The sequence below is a fragment of the Pan paniscus genome, chromosome 6 (genome assembly GCF_029289425.2).
Source record: "Pan paniscus chromosome 6, NHGRI_mPanPan1-v2.0_pri, whole genome shotgun sequence".
NCBI lineage: Eukaryota > Metazoa > Chordata > Mammalia > Primates > Hominidae > Pan > Pan paniscus.
The window spans coordinates 21,510,745-21,529,101 of NC_073255.2; the positions used below are offsets into that span (position 1 = coordinate 21,510,745).

General features: G+C 38.0%; 1 protein-coding gene across 2 annotated transcripts in view; it reads left to right on the top strand.

Moving 5' to 3' along the window:
- The window catches only part of BZW2 (basic leucine zipper and W2 domains 2), a 60,453-nt gene that overhangs the window by 30,136 nt on the left and 11,960 nt on the right, over positions 1-18,357 (top strand). For both annotated transcript variants that reach the window (XM_003825015.5, XM_003825016.5), the window contains exons 4-7: positions 5,072-5,175; positions 6,550-6,615; positions 9,687-9,822; positions 13,577-13,686. In XM_003825015.5, the coding sequence (XP_003825063.2) occupies positions 5,072-5,175; positions 6,550-6,615; positions 9,687-9,822; positions 13,577-13,686 (416 nt within the window). The remainder of the gene's footprint in view (positions 1-5,071; positions 5,176-6,549; positions 6,616-9,686; positions 9,823-13,576; positions 13,687-18,357) is intronic.

Here is an 18,357-nt window from a genome sequence, read left to right on the forward strand (position 1 = left end):
AGAATCTCTTGAAGCCAGGAGGTGGAGGTTGCAGTGAGCCGAGATCGCACCATTGCACTCCAGCCTAGGCAACAAGAGTGAAACTCTCTGGGCAAAAAAAAAAAAAAAAAAAAGAATATTTAGGCTGTTTGCAGTTGTTGCTTTTATAAACAACAGTTATCAGTATCTGTATGCACATATCTTTGTGCTTTTACCTGATTACATCTTTATCTACTTAGCAAGGGATTAATGGATTAAATAAAAGATGGAGATATTTTTATCTATATCTGTCTCCATCTACCTAGCTGAGAGAGAAAAATAGTCTTCAAAAGGAACATTATATTTAATATTTTATCAAAAATTATGAGTTCCTATTTACATACACCTTTAACAATGTTAGCTACCTAATTTCATCAGTTCTCTAGATCTCTGTCAATTAGGTAAGTGATAAGTATTTTCATTTTAAAACTTTAATAGTGGAGTTGAATATTTCCTAATATATTATTGACTTCTAGTATTTCGTTAATTATGATATATTTTTATCAGAGTGATCTTCAGCAAGTTTTGGTTCTTGCCAAAGTCACATGACTGTAGTAGTCACTTATATGGACCCTTTTCAGACTGAGTGACCTCCAGGCAGCACTGTTGGCCCTTTTGTCATTCTTGAACTCTTTTATTTTCTTCCCTTACACGAGACCACTTAGACCTCCTTCTACCTCTCTGGATGCCACTTCTTACATTACTCCTGGCTTCCATCGTTAACCACCTCCCCATATAAAATTATCTGTATAATTTGTATTGAGTTTCTTAAAGTTTCCTTTACCGTGATCAGCAGATTTATCTCTGTAGCCCAGATTTCTTTTTTTTTTTTTGGCAGTTGCAAGATTTAATGGAGTGAAAACAGAGCTCCCATACAAAGGGAGGGGACCCAAAGAGGGTAGCCATTGCTGGCTTGAATGCCTGGGTTTATATCCCAGTCATCGTCCTTCCCACTGTGCTCTCAGGCAATAGATGACTGGCTATTTCTTTGCCTCCTCTTTTTGCCTAATTAGCATTTTAGTGAGCTGTCTTTACTACCTGATTGGTTGGGTGTGAACTAAGTTGCAAGCCCCATGTTTAAAGGTGGATGTGGTCACCTTCCCAGCTAGGCTTAGGGATTCTTAGTCACCCTAGGAAATCCAGCTAGTCCTGTCTCTTAGTACCCCCTCTCAACAGGAAAACCCAAGTGCTGTTGGGGAGGTTGGCCAACGACCGCTCTAACTTCTTCCTGCTGAATTGAGGTGTAGTAGGGGTTGTGTAGTTGAGATTTCCTCGGGAGGGGTGCCTTCAATGTCATTAACATTGGAGCATGGGCTAGCAGGCCGGTCCAAGGGTCCGCGGTAGATCTTAGTCATGGACTGCATCTGGGGCTCCATTTGAAGAACATTTGTAGTTTTACAGCTTCGATTCTGGAAGAGACAAACTTAACAAGGAGGTTAAAGATACAGGGATTGAAATGTATGGCCTGCAGTTCAGGGGATTATTTCTTTGGCACTGACTATCTGCTTGATAGTTTTGAAAAGGCCTGGTCCAGTAAATAATAATTTGGCCATCTGGGTGCTATCAATTCCTAAGTGAAAGGTTTGGTGAAGGGTTTTAAGTAATTTCCATCGGTTAGTGCAGCCCAGATTTCACTTCTTCACTGCATGTCTGTACATTCAAGAAGAACACAGGGCCAAATGTTTTGGTATAAGCTGTGCAGCACCAGATGTCTACTGAGTCCGGACACGTGACGTAAGGACTGAAGCCAGCTAGGTGCATTCTTCTTACATAAATGCTCTGTTTAATTATTATGTAGAAATTTTCTTGACACTCACAATTTACCTTCTTCCATTGTTCTTTTTGTTTTTTTTTTTTTTTTTAACGATGTCGCCCAGGCTGGAATGTTGGCTCACTGCAACTTCCGCCTCCTGGGATCAGGCAATTATCTCGAGTAGCCGGGATTACAGGCGTGTGCCGGCACACCCAGCTAATTTTGTAATTTTAGTAGAGATGGGGTTTCCACCATGTTGGCTAGGCTGGTCTCGAACTCCTGACCTGAGGTGATCTGTCCCAAAGTGCTGGGATTACAAGCATGGGCCACCACGCCCGGCCCCATTGTTCTTAAAACAGTGGCTATCTTGGTCTTTCAATATTACCCTTTGTATAGTAAATACAATAAATATATTAAGTTCACTTCTACCTTGAGAAAAACAGCAGTCACTCCAAAAACGTTAGAAATGGCAAACAATACTTGGTCCTAATATCAGCAAAAATTTTAATGCAAGGTGTAGCAATATTATTAATATGTAATAAGTGTTTTATTTCATTAAACAATGTAACTTTAAAAAACATACTTCTCAAAAGTCTGTAGTTTCAATATCAAACTTTTCAGTTTTGTAATTTCTATCAAAAGCAATAGCAATAATTAGCCCAGAGTTTTTAGAAGATCATTATCTGTTTGTTCCATATCAGGGGAACCAGCCCCCAGTGTTTCAACGTAGGTTCTTTTCTGTTTTCCCTAAGTGTTGGCCGGTCTGAGAAATAAAGAGAAAGAGTACAAAAGAAAGAAGTTTTACAGCTGGGTCTCCGGGGGTGACATCACGTGTCGGCCTGAGCTGCAAAACCAGCAAGTTTTTATTAGCGATTTCCAAAGGGGAGACAGTGTACGAATAGGGTGTGGGTCACAGAGATCACATGCTTCAAAGGCAATAAAATATCACAAGGCAAATGGGGGCAGAGCAAGATCACAAGGCCAGGGCGAAATTAGAATTACTGATGAAGGTCCATGTCCCGCTGGGCACACACTGTCATTGATAAATATCTTAACAGGAAACAGGGTTTGAGAGCAGACACAACTGGTCTGACTAGAATTTTGCCAGGCTGGAATTTCCCAATCCTAACAAGCCTGGGGGTGCTGCAGGAGACCAGGGTGTATTTCATCCCTTATCTTCAAATGCGTAAGTATTGATTGGGGAAGTGATAAATGTCCATGAAATCTTCACAATTTATGTTCAGAGATTGCAGTAAAGACAGGCTTAAGAAATTATAAAAGTATTAATTTGGGGAACTAACAAATGTCCATGAAATCTTCACAATTTATGTTCTTCTGCCGTGGCTTCAGCCGGTCCCTCCCTCCGTTCAGGTTCCCTGACTTCCCGCAACAGTTCCAGGTGGTTATATTCATTTAAAAGGGCTAATTAAATCTCATGCATAAATTAGTTGAGTGAAAATAGACTCTTGAAGGGGCTGACTTCTCCAAAAACTAATTTACTTACTAAACCGTATGCTGAAGTCTGAAGCCCATAGAGGGGATGATAAGCTAAGGAAAGTATAACTTGATTGAATTCTCATTTGCCTATGCCTGCTAAAAAAGGTGGCTATGGGTGGCCCTTTTAATCCAGAGATCTGAAATCACAAGTTAATTCAAGGTGATTATACACTAATACACAAACAAATAAAGGGAGTGGCTAATGAGTAGAGAGTGTTTGTCTTTTCAGCTTTGACTATTGTTGTATCCTTGGTGCCTAGCACAGTAGCTGGTATAAGTATATACACTACAAACATTTGTTGTGTATATGAAAGATATTAATCTAACTACCCAAACCTTCTACCTTAATTACAACGAAGTAAAATTAGAAAATAAAAATTCCTAATGTTCTCATTCTGCTCTTCTAATCAACTAATGCTTCTAATGGCTACCATTGAAACTTACAGGAGGACCCTTTGAATATGGAAAGTTATTGAAGAAAAAGGCATCTAAACTATTGAGTCCATGGGGAAAAAAAGATGAGAGAGAATAAAATAATTTCTTCTAGCCAACATAGCAGCTGGGCGATCAAATTCAAATAGCAAGCATCGGAGTCCATGCTATTCAACCAGTCATGGATAACTGGGTTAGCAAAGGAGGGAGCAATTGTGATAGCTACCCAAGTAGAAGGCAAAAAGATCTATGAGTCAGGTATGGTCAGTTCTGTAGTTGGTGATCTAGGTAGAGTATCTGCAAAATACTTGCAAAATGTTAGCAAGCCTGAAGAAAGAACTATGTCCTGGAGTGGGAAGTGTCTGGAGTTGCATTGAGAATATTTACTGAATATTACTGAATATTTACTGAAAAATTTACTGAATAAAGGTTGTTCTTTGCTTCCATGATTAAGAATATACTTTGGAAAGAACCAGACTTATAGTGATAGGATGTAGTGAAGGCAAGGATGTGGAACAAAAATGAAGTACACTATGGTGGGAGTATGAATGAAACAACTAATTTGTATTATATTAGAAACATGAAGTATACAAGGCCAACTACAGTGGCTTACGTCTGTAATTCCAGCACTTTGGGTTGCTGAGGCAGGAGGACCACTTGAGCCCAATAGTTAAAGACCAGCCTGGGCAACATGGGAAAACCCTGTATCTACAAAAATTACGAAAAAATAAGCTGGGCATGGTGGCACACACCTGTGGTCCTAGCTACTTGGGAGGCTGAGGCAGGAGGATCACTTGAGCACCCTGGAGGTTGAGACTGCAGTGAGCCATAATTGCACCACTGCACTCCAGCAATAGAGCGAAACCCTGTCTAAAAAATAAAAATAAAAAAATAGGCCAGGTGCAGTGGCTCACACCTGTAATCCCAGCACTTTGGGAGGCTGAGGTGGGCGGATCACAAGGTCAGGAGTTCGAGACCAGCCTGACCAACATGGTGAAACCCCGTCTCTACTAAAAATATAAAAATTAGCCAGGCATGGTGGTGCATGCCTATAATCCCAGCTACTCAGGAGGCTGAGGCAGGAGAATCGCTTGAACCGGGGAGGTGGAGGTTGCAGTGAGCTGAGATTGTGCCGTTGCACAATTGTCACAGCCTGGGTGATAGAGTGTGACTCCATCTCAAAAAAAAGGAAAAAATATACAGCAATGTGTGTACATCTATACATACATATCATTCTTTGAAATTTTATGTGACTCTTAGATTTTACATCTACTTTGATTATTTTCTTTCATTTGCCAGAATTGATCTGTTCTGCAAATGCTGTTCTCAATTTCGGTATTATCCTAATTATAATTACCTTTCTCTTTTTAGCCCCTGGAGGAACACGCATAGATGATGGTGACAAGACCAAGATGACCAACCACTGTGTGTTTTCAGCAAATGAAGATCATGAAACCATCCGAAACTATGCTCAGGTAGAGCCTATTTGAGAGATTGAAGCATTTGAAGAGGATTGAGGAAAACTCTATAGAAGCTCTGCAGTCCACCCACTTTTTAAATAGGAATCTTAGAAAGCCTTTAAACTTATGAAAATAATGGGCATTAAAACTACAAAAATAGGCCTAGCAGTGTGGCTCGAGCCTATAATCCCAGCGCTTTGGGAGGCCATGGCAGGCGGATCACCTGAGGTCAGGAGTTTGTGACCAGCCTGGCCAACATGGTGAAACCCCATCTCTACTAAAAAATACAAAAATTAGCTGGGTGTGGTGGTGGGCGCCTGTAATCCCAGCTACTTGGGAGGCTGAGGCAGGAGGATCACTTGAACCCGGAAGGTGGAGGTTGCAGTGAGCTGAGATTGTGCCACTGCTCAACCTTGGTGACAGAGTGAGACTCCATCTCAAAACAAAACAAAAAGAACTACAAGAATATAATGCTTTTTTTTTTTTAACCTCTCTTGTGGGAATTTAAATATTTATTCTTGGATCAGGAGAATTCGTTTTTCTTGTATACATGTTAAGGAATATGTAAGTATTAGTGTAAGTTGGAAATAAAATTTATGGGATTTTAATGCAATTTATTTCTTTTTCTTATTGTGTGTTAATTCCCTGCCTGAGTCATTCTTTCTCCATAAAGGGCAACCATATTTTTTACTCTTGGACTCCATCTTGATTACATTAGGAAACGAATACACCAAGAGTTGTAAGTAGGAGTATAGCCTGTGTGTAGGAGAAAAAGGAACTAGATTAAGAAATCATTTCCACAGTTATTAAAATAACCAATATTTACAAAATCCTCATTTACATAAAAACATCATTCCACTTAGAAAACTGTCTAGAATCTTACTAATACAGTTGCAAACTTTGCTTCAGAGTTCTAACAGGACTGTAGGGGCCAGTCATCCTTTATTGCCAGTAAATTATAACACGTTTTGCTCATCTGCTAGAAACATGTTTGTTGTCCACCTAGAGTAGAATCTGTCCTGCACTTTGCTCTCCTCCGCATCACATCATTATCTAAGTGGTTATATCTTTAACACCTTCATTTCCGTGATTTTTAGTCTCTGCATCTCACACTTTAAAAATCACATTTATTTTATTTTCGTCGAATTTTTTTTCTACCTGCTATATTCTTGAATGAATATGTTTTATCTTACGTGTACATTTTGATCATATTTGTTCCCCTAGGTCATGATAGCATCTTTGAAATGCTTATAGTTCTTATATTACAGTGTGAGCCTGTTTAACTATACACTTTTATTATTATAGATCTATGGTGTCATTATAGTGAGTTTCTATACCTCCTTCTGTGTCTTTTTGGTTGACCTAATATTTAATGGTTTTTTTTTTTAGGTCTTCAATAAACTCATCAGGAGATATAAGTATTTGGAGAAGGCATTTGAAGATGAAATGAAAAAGGTAAAAATTCAAATGTAATGCCTATCTGTTTTATAGTAATGACATGGGGGTGGATAAAAATTGTATAAGTGGCCGGACACGGTGGCTCATGCCTGTAATCCCAGCACTTTGGGAGGCCGAGACGGGTGGGTCACAAGGTCAGGAGTTTAAGACCAGCCTGGCCAAGATGCTGAAACCCTGTCTCTACTAAAAACACAAAAATTACCCGGGCATGGTGGCATGCACCTGTAATCCCAGCTAACTGGGAGGCTGAGGCAGGAGAATTGCTTGAACCTGGGCAGCAGAGGCTTCAGTAAGCCGAGATCACTCCACTGCACTCCAGCCTGGGCGACAGAGCAAGACTCCATCTCAAAAAATAAAATAAAATAAAATAAAATAAAATTTTACATGTACAATGATATTGCAGAAGTGCCATATATGTAATAACATGTATGTGAAACACATAGTGAGTTTTTAATACATGTTTGGTAAATAAGTATGAAAGATCATTAGCTAATAGCTATAGGAAGAAATATGTGATTATTCTGGACTTTTTCCATTAATATTTAATGTAAGACAGTGTGCTTTGTTCAGTAAGAATAGTTTTACGGGCTATAACCTCTGACCTTGCAGAGATTAAAATGAAAACTAGATAAAGTGATTTAAGTAGTTAAAGCCCATGAAAGAACGTAGCACAGCAGCTAATGTTCAGCAAAATTCTTTAATTGTATGCAGTTTAGCAAAGGGAATAAAAGCACCTCTTTGGAGATAGAGTATATGGGTGTAATTCTCAGTACTCTTTCTCATCAGTGAAATCCACAGTAGCATCTCCTTAAAGATGTCCTCTTTTGAGTAATTGCATGTTCCCTTTTCCAATTTGTAACTCCTGTATTTATATATGGCACCCACTACCTTTACTTGTTTCAGATTTGTTTGTTACTTTGTCATTGCTTCCAATTTTAGATAACTATCTAAAGTAAAAAACCAAGTGAAAAAAGTAACCATAACATATACTTACTTCTTCCCTACTTACTTACTCTCCCCGCTCCTCCCCACCTAACTGCACCCCACCCCACCCAGTTCAAAGTGGTTCCGTGTATAATATTGAAGAGCAATTTGGCAATAGTCATTAAAAGAAATGTTTCTTACATAACCCATGACCCAGCCGTCATGAATTTATAAGAATCCATTAGCATGGATATATAAAGCTATATGTATAAAGATGTCACCACAGTATTGAAAAATAGCCTAAATGTCCATTGGTGGGAGATGAAGACTGTTTAATTAAATTACAATCTATCTATACAGTGGAATACTATGCAGTCTTTTATACATGTAGGCATAACTACATGTATTAATAAGGGAAAATGCCCATGACAAATTAAGTGGAAATGCGAGGTGCAAAGCAACCATTTGGTAGTAGTTTGACCTGGGGCAAATTACTTAATATCTTTGTACCTTAGTGTTCTTTTCTGTAATTGGAGATGGAGCCTGTTGTAGGTATTAATACACATAAAGGGATCAGAAGAGTGTCTGGTCCACTCAACAAGTTTTAGCTATCATTAGCATATAATGCAGTAAAAAACAATATGTGTGTATACATGTAATTATGTTTTAATGTTGATTAATATAATTGAGCACTGTGGTTATTATTTTTATGATGATCTAATTTTTGTACCATTTCTATGTGATTAAGTATATTTTAAATGAATATGGTTATATGTGTGAGCTTAAAGAAGTGGTGTTAAAATTTTATTTTAGAGGCTAATTTTTATTATTCTCGTTTAAATGTTACTTATTTTTATAATGGAGGAAAAGGACAAATTGACATGAACTGTCTATATTTATGTTAGTTCTTTCATTCTTCCCCATTTCTGATGCTCCTTGGAACTTAAGCCTTTCAATCCCTCATTCCCTCACTCCCTGGCACTTACTTAGATGTTAACTTCTTTTTAATTTTTTGAGAATTTAATAGGTATAAATTGAGAGGCAAATGGACTGGTTTGGTTCCAGTTCTGCCACTTTCACACAATGTAAATAGTCTATAATATAATAATCCTTCAATTCTTGGGGAATAGTAAGTTAATATTTTATTATCCCCTACACAGTTAGTGGAATAATCATGTCATCAGGGTGGAGACACTTAAGTCTCTATCAATGCCAGTGAATTTTGCATTGGCGCAAAATAATGGAAGATCAGCAAGGCCCCTGTGGTGATAGTGGCCCCTGAGGAATTTCCATGGCAAGCCTAATAACTGCTGAAATGGAGAAAGTAACAGTAGAATGTAGTCAAAGCACAAAGCAGAGGAGAGTCAGGAGAGAGAAGGGCATCCCACAGGGCTGACTACTCTTAGAATTTAATACAGGAAGTGGGTTTTTCGTTTTATTTGCTTTGAGCTTACATTCAAATTTTCTAGGATTGCTACTTTTTCAGTTCCCTGCCTCTGCGGCAAGAGAATCTAAAAGTTTACCAAAAAAAATCAAGAACCTAGAAAAACCCTTTCTCCCTCAACAGTCTTGTTTTGAAGACTGTTGTATTCTGTGAGCTCAGAAAAGTATGTATTAAATGTCAAAAGCTTAACTTCAACTCTTTCCTGTTTTTTTTTTTTTGTTTGTTTTTGTGGGGCTTTTTTTTTGTTTCTATGTTTTTGCCGTACAAATTCTATTCAGAGAAAATGGGTACATGTAGCAGGGGAAGAGGTAGTCGTCCAAAGAAGTGGAAAAACTTGAAAAACAATACATTTCAGAAAACATGTCCATCATGTATACTTAACTCTTTTGCATGCACATAGTCAAACATAAATCCATCTGTTTACATATCATCCAAATATCTCTTCTCCTTTCCGTGAATGTTATCTACAGCTGTGAAAAAATTAACTGAGAAGAAAGGAACTCTGCCTGCTCAAGTCACTTTCCACAGCATCCAGTTTATCATGAAATGAATTACTATGCTTTGCATATGACCTTCTGTGTGTGTGCCACGTAGCCATGGATGTTCACAGTTTATCTTCCCACTTCAGTCCTTTGCTTCATAGACATGGTTCCTTTTTTTTTCTTTTTCTTTTTCTTTTTTTTTTTTTTTTGACCCACAGCTTCTCCTCTTCCTTAAAGCCTTTTCCGAAACAGAGCAGACAAAGTTGGCGATGCTGTCGGGGATTCTGCTGGGCAATGGCACCCTGCCCGCCACCATCCTCACCAGTCTCTTCACCGACAGCTTAGTCAAAGAAGGTAACGAGGCTCCTGTTTTCTCGCCTGTCAGACAACAAAAGAAAGATAAAGCCACAGATAGTTAGAAAAATGCCAGTGGCTCTTTTTGGTGTCCTCTATTACTCATTCTTCATATAAGAGAATATCTGTGTATGGGTGTATATTGCCTTTCAAATAATAAAAGGAGTGGACTTGCTAATTGTAGGAAGTTTGAAGGAAAAAATATGCACACCTGTACAAAGACATGTTAAGAAAGACTAATAGCAAATTAAAATCTCATGGAAGACTTGATGCCTAGGTCAAATACCCCGAAATCGATCTGGTAATCTTTTTGCCCTTCCACACAAAATGGCAGCCTTTAACTCTCACCCTTATTATAAGAACAAAAACTGTTCCCCTCTCAAGGTCTAGAGAAACTGATGCTCAGATATTCATTTTGATTGCACTTTTTAAGATATTCATTGTCTCAGTTTTAGAAAACAATTTTAAGTCTGCTGCATTAGAAGGAGTCTTGTTTTAATTTTAAGGCATTAAGGGTTGGATAGGCATGCATACCATGATTTGGTTATAGAATAAAATAAAAGTCGGCTGTTTACTTGTAGGAGGATAATGATAGTCAAATTACAATGCAACACAAAATAGTTATTTTTCCTTAAAAATAAATTAAAAGAGCTTTTGTGAGAACATCTGTTTCTTCTGAGAACTTAAAGTTTTCCTCCTACGTATATGAAGTCCTAGCCTCATTCATGCCTATAGTGAAAGAAAGGAGTCATAGTTTTCTTGTAGCTAAGGAAAGAATAGTAAATTGAGAGTCAATTGGTCTTATTCAGAGACTCCAGTTTTTAGCTTAAAATCACTCAGATTTATGACAATTCAGACTCTGTAATTGTTGGATGTTATTAGTATTATGACATTTTAAAGTATTTCCCTGAAGAAAATTCATGATACAACACGCATCTTATTTTTGCTATTAGCCATTTTGCACACAGAAAATCAACATAGAATATAAATGTTAATCATTAATTATTTTAAATTATCCTAGCCAACATAACAGAAAATAATTGCCTTTCTAGTTTTTTTAAAAACCTAAGTGATGTCTGTAACTTCCTTTGTAATATATCCAAAAATTACGTTATTAGGTGGATAGATATGTGATAAAGCAAATACGGCAAAATATTAGTTATAGAAACTAGATGGTGGGCATGTGAGTGTTCATTGTTCAATTTGTTCAACTTTTCTGTATGTCTGGAAATTATTATAGTAAAATGTTTGGGGGGTGGTGAGGAGAAAAATAACTTTGCTATGGAAGTAGCATAGTACCTCTGTTATATGGCTTTTCCTTAAACTCTGCCATCTTTTACAAACTAGAGGTTTAAACCCTTGCTTCCTAATTGGAAAAGGATTAAGAAAATGGCTGGGTATGGTAACTCATGCCTGTAATCCTAATACTTTGGGAAGCTGAGGTAAGAAAATTGCTTGAGGCCAGGAGTTTGAGACCAGTCTGGGAAACAAAGCAAGACTCTCTTCTCTACAAAAAAAAATTTAAAAACTAGCCAGGTGTGTTGGCACACCTGTACAATCCCAGCTGCTCAGGAGACTAAGGCAAGAGGATTGCTTGAGCCCAGGAGTTTGAGGCTACAGTGAGCTATAATCACATCATCTTACTACAGCCTGGGCAACAGAGAAAGACTATCTAAAATAAAAAAAAGAAATAAAGAAAATGGTTAAGAAATTAATCATTTTCCCCAACTCATCCAGTAAATGACCAAGGGAGATGAGATTATCCTACTCAGAGGAGTAACTATAAAGAAAGTTACATCTCAGTTTTAGGCTCCTAGTTTCAAGCATAGTTTTTCTTTACGATACAGATTACAGCCTAGTGTTAATTTATATTAAATTTTATATTGGTTTTATGAGCTAATGATAATGCTAAAAATTCATCTTAAGTTGTTTAACATGAACTTTCAGTTAAGGTGTAATGCATGTTTTGTTGTTATAGCCGTTTTTTTTTTTTTTTTTTTAACTTAGTTTCTTTGCTTATTCAAGGGAAGAAAATCAGGTTTAGTTGGTGTCTATATGAATGATAGACCAATTAAATGCTTTTACTTTCCAGTTGCTGGAAGACCTGGGTCAAATTGGTATATAAGGACATGGATTTCTTATGTAACAATAAATAGAAAATTAGGACAGACCTCAGGCTGAACAGCAGTATCATTCAGGACTAAAGTATTTTTCTCCTGTTATCATTCATAGCATTAACTTCATCCCAAGGATGGTGCCCCCTCTAGTTGTTATAAGATGCCTGCTGACACAGTTATGGCATATTCTTCCTGGTTCAGGTTCAGTGGAAGAACACTTCTCCTGAACAGAGGATAATTTATCTTTCCTTCAGCTGATTGGCTGACACAGGCTGCATGACTAGTGCAGGTCCAGTAGCAATTGCCAGGGGCGTGCCTTGGGCAGATGAGCTTAAGCGAGGTCACTAAATTAATCATCAGAAAGGGGTGGTACCAGGACTTAGACTAATCAGTAGTCACCTGGACTGGATAAAAGGGGACCTCTTTTAGGAAGGAGGTAAAGAGAATAGAGGCTGCTTGGGCCACATTATCATTAGCTCATAACAATAGTGGAACCTTCAGTTTAGAAAAATCAGTTAAATGTTTCAGTTACATCTTAACTCTTCATTAAATAACCGCAACATAAATTTAGAAATTTGAAGTGTTCATAGAACTGTCTTCTTGTTATCTGATTATTTCTATTTGGAAATAAGTGGTAATGTAAATGTGGACATGTGATTAAATGGTTTCCTGATTTAACATAACTAGCTTAATAACGATATTTTTTTTAAATCCAGAAGAGTTTAACTTGAAACAGCCTTGGTATTTTTATAGCTTAACTCAAGAATATTTTAAAATGCTTTTTATGGCTGCGTGCAATGGCTCATGCCTGCAATCCCAGCAATTTGGGAGGCCAAGGCAGGTGGATCACCTGAGGTCAAGCGTTCAGGACTAGCCTGCCCAACATGGCGAAACCCTGTCTCTACTAAAAATACAAAAATTAGCTGGGTGTGGTGGTGCATGCCTGTAATCCCAGCTACTTGGGAGGCTGAGGCAGCAGAATCACTTGAACCCAGGAGGTGAAGATTGCAGTGAGCCGAGATCATGCTACTTCACTCCAGCCTGGGCGACAGAGTGAGACTCCATCCCCCAAAAAATAAAAATAAAAATAAATAAATAAAATGCTTTTTATAAAAAGCAAAACTAAGGTAAATGATATGTGTTCATCTATTCGTAGCAATACTTATTGTATCTATCACTATCAGTGTTCTTGTACTGGCATCCTTTATTAGCAAATTACTTGATAAAGGTGACATTACAGTTTTGTGTCTCCTAATTTACTTTCTTGTGCCTCAAGATCACTGTTATAAACATGAAATACATATGAACCAGAGGGTGAAATAAAGACAATAACACCAAAGATACTGGGTGTTAAATATGTTTTTGACCAAGGTAAAATAAAATAAGCTTGCAGTTAGACCAGGTTGGATTCAAGGAGTCCAAATTTGAAAAATATTTTAATTTATTTTCCTTTTCCTGAAAATGTTCTATTTTGTAATGAGAAGAGGAGAATTTGCCTAGAGGTCTATTGACTTTTCATTTGTACCAAAATTAGTCTTTTAGTTATTTACCCATTTCAGGAAACCTGGTTGCTTTGTACACCATCACAATTGGTTTTGCTCCTAAAAGGAATGAAATTCTCTTTTGTTTTTGAACAGGCATTGCGGCCTCATTTGCTGTCAAGCTTTTCAAAGCATGGATGGCAGAAAAAGATGCCAACTCTGTTACCTCGTCTTTGAGAAAAGCCAACTTAGACAAGAGGCTGCTTGTAAGTGTTTTCTGGTTAAAGAGTTGTATGTATGATGGCTTTCTTGGAGCTTAAGCAATGCCTGCAATGTAGTATATGAGTAAGATCCCTGGATCTGTGTTGACTTGGAGCACTGTTCCTTTTATTTCTGTGTAATTGGTAGTAGAAACTAATTTCATTCTAATCTTTATTTTGTGAACAAATGGCACAATAAAATTAAAGAATTGTGAAGAATATAGACTTCCAAATTTGTAAGTTTGTTGACATAGTATTAACATTTCATCAGAATTAAGACTTTGTTTTATAGCCATAACTTTTTTACTTTTTTTTTTTTTTTGAGACAGAGTCTGGCTCTGTCACCCAGGCTGGAGTGCAATGGCACAATCTCGCTCACTGCAACCTCTGCCTCCAGAGTTCAAACAATTCTCCTGCCTCAGCCTCCCGAGTAGGTGGGATTACAGGTGCTCTCCACCACACCCAGCTAATTTTTGGATTTTTTAAATAGAGACGGGGTTTCACCATGTTGGCCAGGTTAGTCTTGAACTCCTGACCTCAAGTAATCCGCCCACCTCAGCCTCCCAAAGTGCTGGGATTATACGCGTGAGCCACCACACTCAGCCTATAATCATAACTTTCTAGACATTTTAAGGTTTTAATATGATAAAAATTTCATCAATCTCACTTAATCAAATACTTGTGATGTCTGTCTTGAGTAGCAGTCAGACTGTGCTAATCTCAAATGTGTGTTAAATAGTTTGCTAACAAAATAAAAGTTTAAACAAGATTTCCCTGGAAATACTTAAGCTGTTGCAGAAATTAAACAAGTTAATTGTGTCACAATTGCTTGATTATATTTTTATTTCTCCATCTTTGTGTTTTTCTAAGAAAATCCAGAAAAATATTTTGTTCTTGTAATTTCTATCTGCTCCCTACAATTTCTTTCTTCTTGGTGCAGCAGCTGTGAAATGCCAAGATTTCTCCAGGTGGAATTGCTTTTACAGTTCTAGGATGAAGTGTAAAAATAAGACACAGCCCTGCCATCTCTTCACCTGGCCTGTTCTCTGTTGTTCTCTTCCAATGTGTTTCAGTGTGCAAGGGTCCAATCCCATGAGATAATTCTAAGACTATCTCTTTTCCTCAAGAACACATGAAAGTAATTTTAAATGTAAATACTTGCAATTTAAATCACTTAAGAATACTTTGTTTCTTGAAGTTTACCTTAAATAGATTTGTGTGTTTAAAGTTTTTAGATTATGGTGAAAAAAAGGTACAGAAGTCTAGATTCTAGTTCATAATAATTTTCATTCCTCATATGTTTCCTGAATGTCTACCCTGTGCTGGGCATGGTACCACAAGCTGCAGAGCCAGTAGAGAACAGGATAGAAAAGTTGCCTGCCCTCGTGAAACCTACTTTCTAGTGGACTTAGGGCAAATCCCTGTAAACAGAAGCAAAAGTCACAGAAGATAAGTGAATAGGTTGCTGAGGAAGGTGGAGGTTCATATGAAGGGAACATATTTCTTGTCCATGAGGCTGTGGGTTGTCTATAGATTAGCTCTATCTTGGCTAAGCCTGGCTTGGTTCCACATGCCTTTTCATTCGGGCACAGGCTGAGGGAGCAGCTCCCATCTGGGCCATTCTGTCTTCATGGCAAAGTACCAGAACACAGAGACTGAACTGAACCTCTCAAGTACCTTAAAAACTCACCTATGGACGCTGCCATGCCTGGCAATAGATTGGGAAAATCCAGTCCACTAAGAGGCTGCTTCTCCACCTCTGCAGATAGACATAGCAAGGAGGGGGTTCTCTTAATACTCTTTTGAAGGAGAGGAGGTGTATGATTGGGAACAAAGATACAATCTATCCGGTTATTTCTTAAAGCAGTAATTTTCTTAAAGATATTCACAACTATAGCCTGGTTAGCTTAATTAGATGGCTTCATTTATAAAATTCATTTTCTTTTTGGAAACACATGTCATTTAGCTGTTTTTACTAGGTTCTGTGTGTGTGTGTGTGTGTACATATGTGTGTGTTTGTGTATATATATGGAACATAGGTGGTGGTTTCTGCGAGAAACATATAAACTGGGTGAGAACAGCGTAGTTGCCTATGCACTATGCCTGCCTGATATTTGTTGAATCAACAAAAGAATGAGGAACTAGTGAGTCAGTTCCACTCTTTAGGAGGAAATTTTGTTTTATGAACATATACAACAAAATTCTCTTTAACTGTGAACTACTACATTTTAGGAAAAGTTGTGTATTACTAGACTTTAGCTATCACCCACTATTACAATACAGAAGAAAGAGCAATTTATAGCAACTCAGAGAGGTGAGGGGATGGGAGAAGCCAACCCTTATTACTGACAAAGAGGATAGTGATTAAGAAATCAAAGATATTGATCTCTTCCATTATTTATTCAATAAGTATGTATCGATTATATTATATGCCAGAAACTTCCAAGAGATGGGGAGATTGAAAGGAACCAAACCAACAGACCCTTTCCTTCATGAAGCTTATATTCTATTTCAGGAGAGTGGACCATAAACTAAAACCCGTAAAATATGTATTATAATAAAGGTAAAAATTAAGTAGGGGCCAGGTGTGGTAGCTCACACCTGTAATCCCAGCACCTTAGGAGGCTGAGGCAGGTGGATCTCTTGAGATCAGGAGTTCAAGACCAGCGTGACCAACATGGCGAAACCTTGTCTATACTAAAAATACAAAAAATTAGCCGGGCGTGATGGTGCACACCTGTAATCTCAGTTACTCGGGAGGCTGAGGCAGGAGAATTGCTTGAACCCGGGAGGTGGAGGTTGCAGTGAGCTAAGATCACGCCACTTCACTCCGGCCTGGATGACAGAGCAAGACTCCGTCTCAAAACAAAACAAAACAAAATTAAGTAGGAAAGAGTTAAAGAGCTTCCAAATGTGGGCTGTAATTTTCAGTGGTGGAAAGCCCTCTGTGATAAGATGACATTGGTGTAAAGACTTGAGGGAGGTGTGGAGTGAACTGTTTAGATATCTCCACATAGAGCATTCCAGGCAAAGGGAATGGGAAATGGGAAGGCCTTGGGGCATGGGATATTGGGGACCGCAAGGGGAGATCAGGTGAGAGCAAAAGTGTAGATAAGCTCAGAGAAGTAGCAAGGCCCATATCATCTAGGGCTTTGGCTTGTATTCCAAATAAGATAGAAAACTTTTGGAAATTCTCTGCAGAATGGTGTGTAATGTGATTTTGACTCTCAACAGGATCACTCTTGCTGTCACTTTGGGAATAGACTCAGGAGCAAGAGCAAAAGCAGAGAGACCTTAATCTAGGGATGAGATGATAGAGATTTGTCCCAGGGTATAGTTTCTCTAAAAAAATACAAACCATGTTCCAAGTCAAAAAATGACATGGTATGATTTAGACGGGCTTCCCCTCAACTTAATCTGAATGATGATTTTCAATGTATTATATACTATTCATAAGAATTTGGAATGTAGTTCATAAGTGAACTACGAGTGATATGTTTAATGGCATATTGCTCTGAACATAACTGTAAATCAAACTTTGCAGTCACACTCTTCCTAAATAGAATATTGAATGCTAGCACAGAATAATGGAATAAGTATTGACTTGGGGGCACACAGCTCTGTTCTTAAATATTTTTGATGGCATAAATTGGGTCAGGCTGCTTAACCTTGTTGAAACTTGGTTTATCATCTGGAAAAATGTCTGCTTTACACAGTTATTATGAGGAAAGTGCCAGTACATTTTGATTCATAGAAGAAACTCAATAAAAATACATTAGTTCCCTTCCCTGCAGATTTGGAAGATGTGGAGCAGTAGAGGAAATATCAGTGACGCAGTTTCAGTGTGGTATAAAATGTTTGCTTTATTATGAATGCGTGTTTGATAGCTGCTCCCACCAGCTCTCTTCTGACATTTTTGAAACATATGACTCAACAGGGGAAATTAATAGGATGATAGAACATTGAAATTTGAATCCTGACATAGGAGCCCTCCAGCTGTGTTCCTATAGGTGGTGGCAAACCCATTGCAGATCTACTGAGGCTCTTCCTGGAACCACATAGCCATTGGCCATATATATGCAAGTCTAACCAATACAAAAGCTTGGATATATTTTTTAGACCCTGCAGCAGTCTGAAAAATGTGAGAACTTTGAAAATCATCTTAATTTCATAGATGGGAGTTGAACTCACCCAGGATTAGATCATGACTAAGTGTTACTGAGATTCTGCCAAACTGTGTAGGGTAAAATGGAAATGAGGTGAAAATATGAGAGCAGCTATGGTATATTGCTCTTTTTGAAAATTTCCATCAGAATTATGTAATAAACTAGAGTTAGTAGGGTGGGTGTCTTAGACCTTTTCTATTACTTATAACAGAATACCTGAAACTGGGTTATTTATACAGAAAAGGAACTTATTTCTTAACAGTTATGGAGGCTAAGTCCCATGTCAAGGGGCTGCATCTGGTGAGGGCCTTCTTGCTGGTGGGGACTCTGCAGTGTCCCAGGAAGGCTCAGAGTATCATATGGCAAGGGGGCTGAGTGTGCTAGCTCAGGTCTCCCCTCCTCTTTTTTAAAGCCACCAGGTCCCCTCCCAACATAACCCACTAATCCATGAATGGATTAATCCATTTATGAGGGCAGAGCCTTTATAATCCAGTAACTCTTTAAAAGCCTC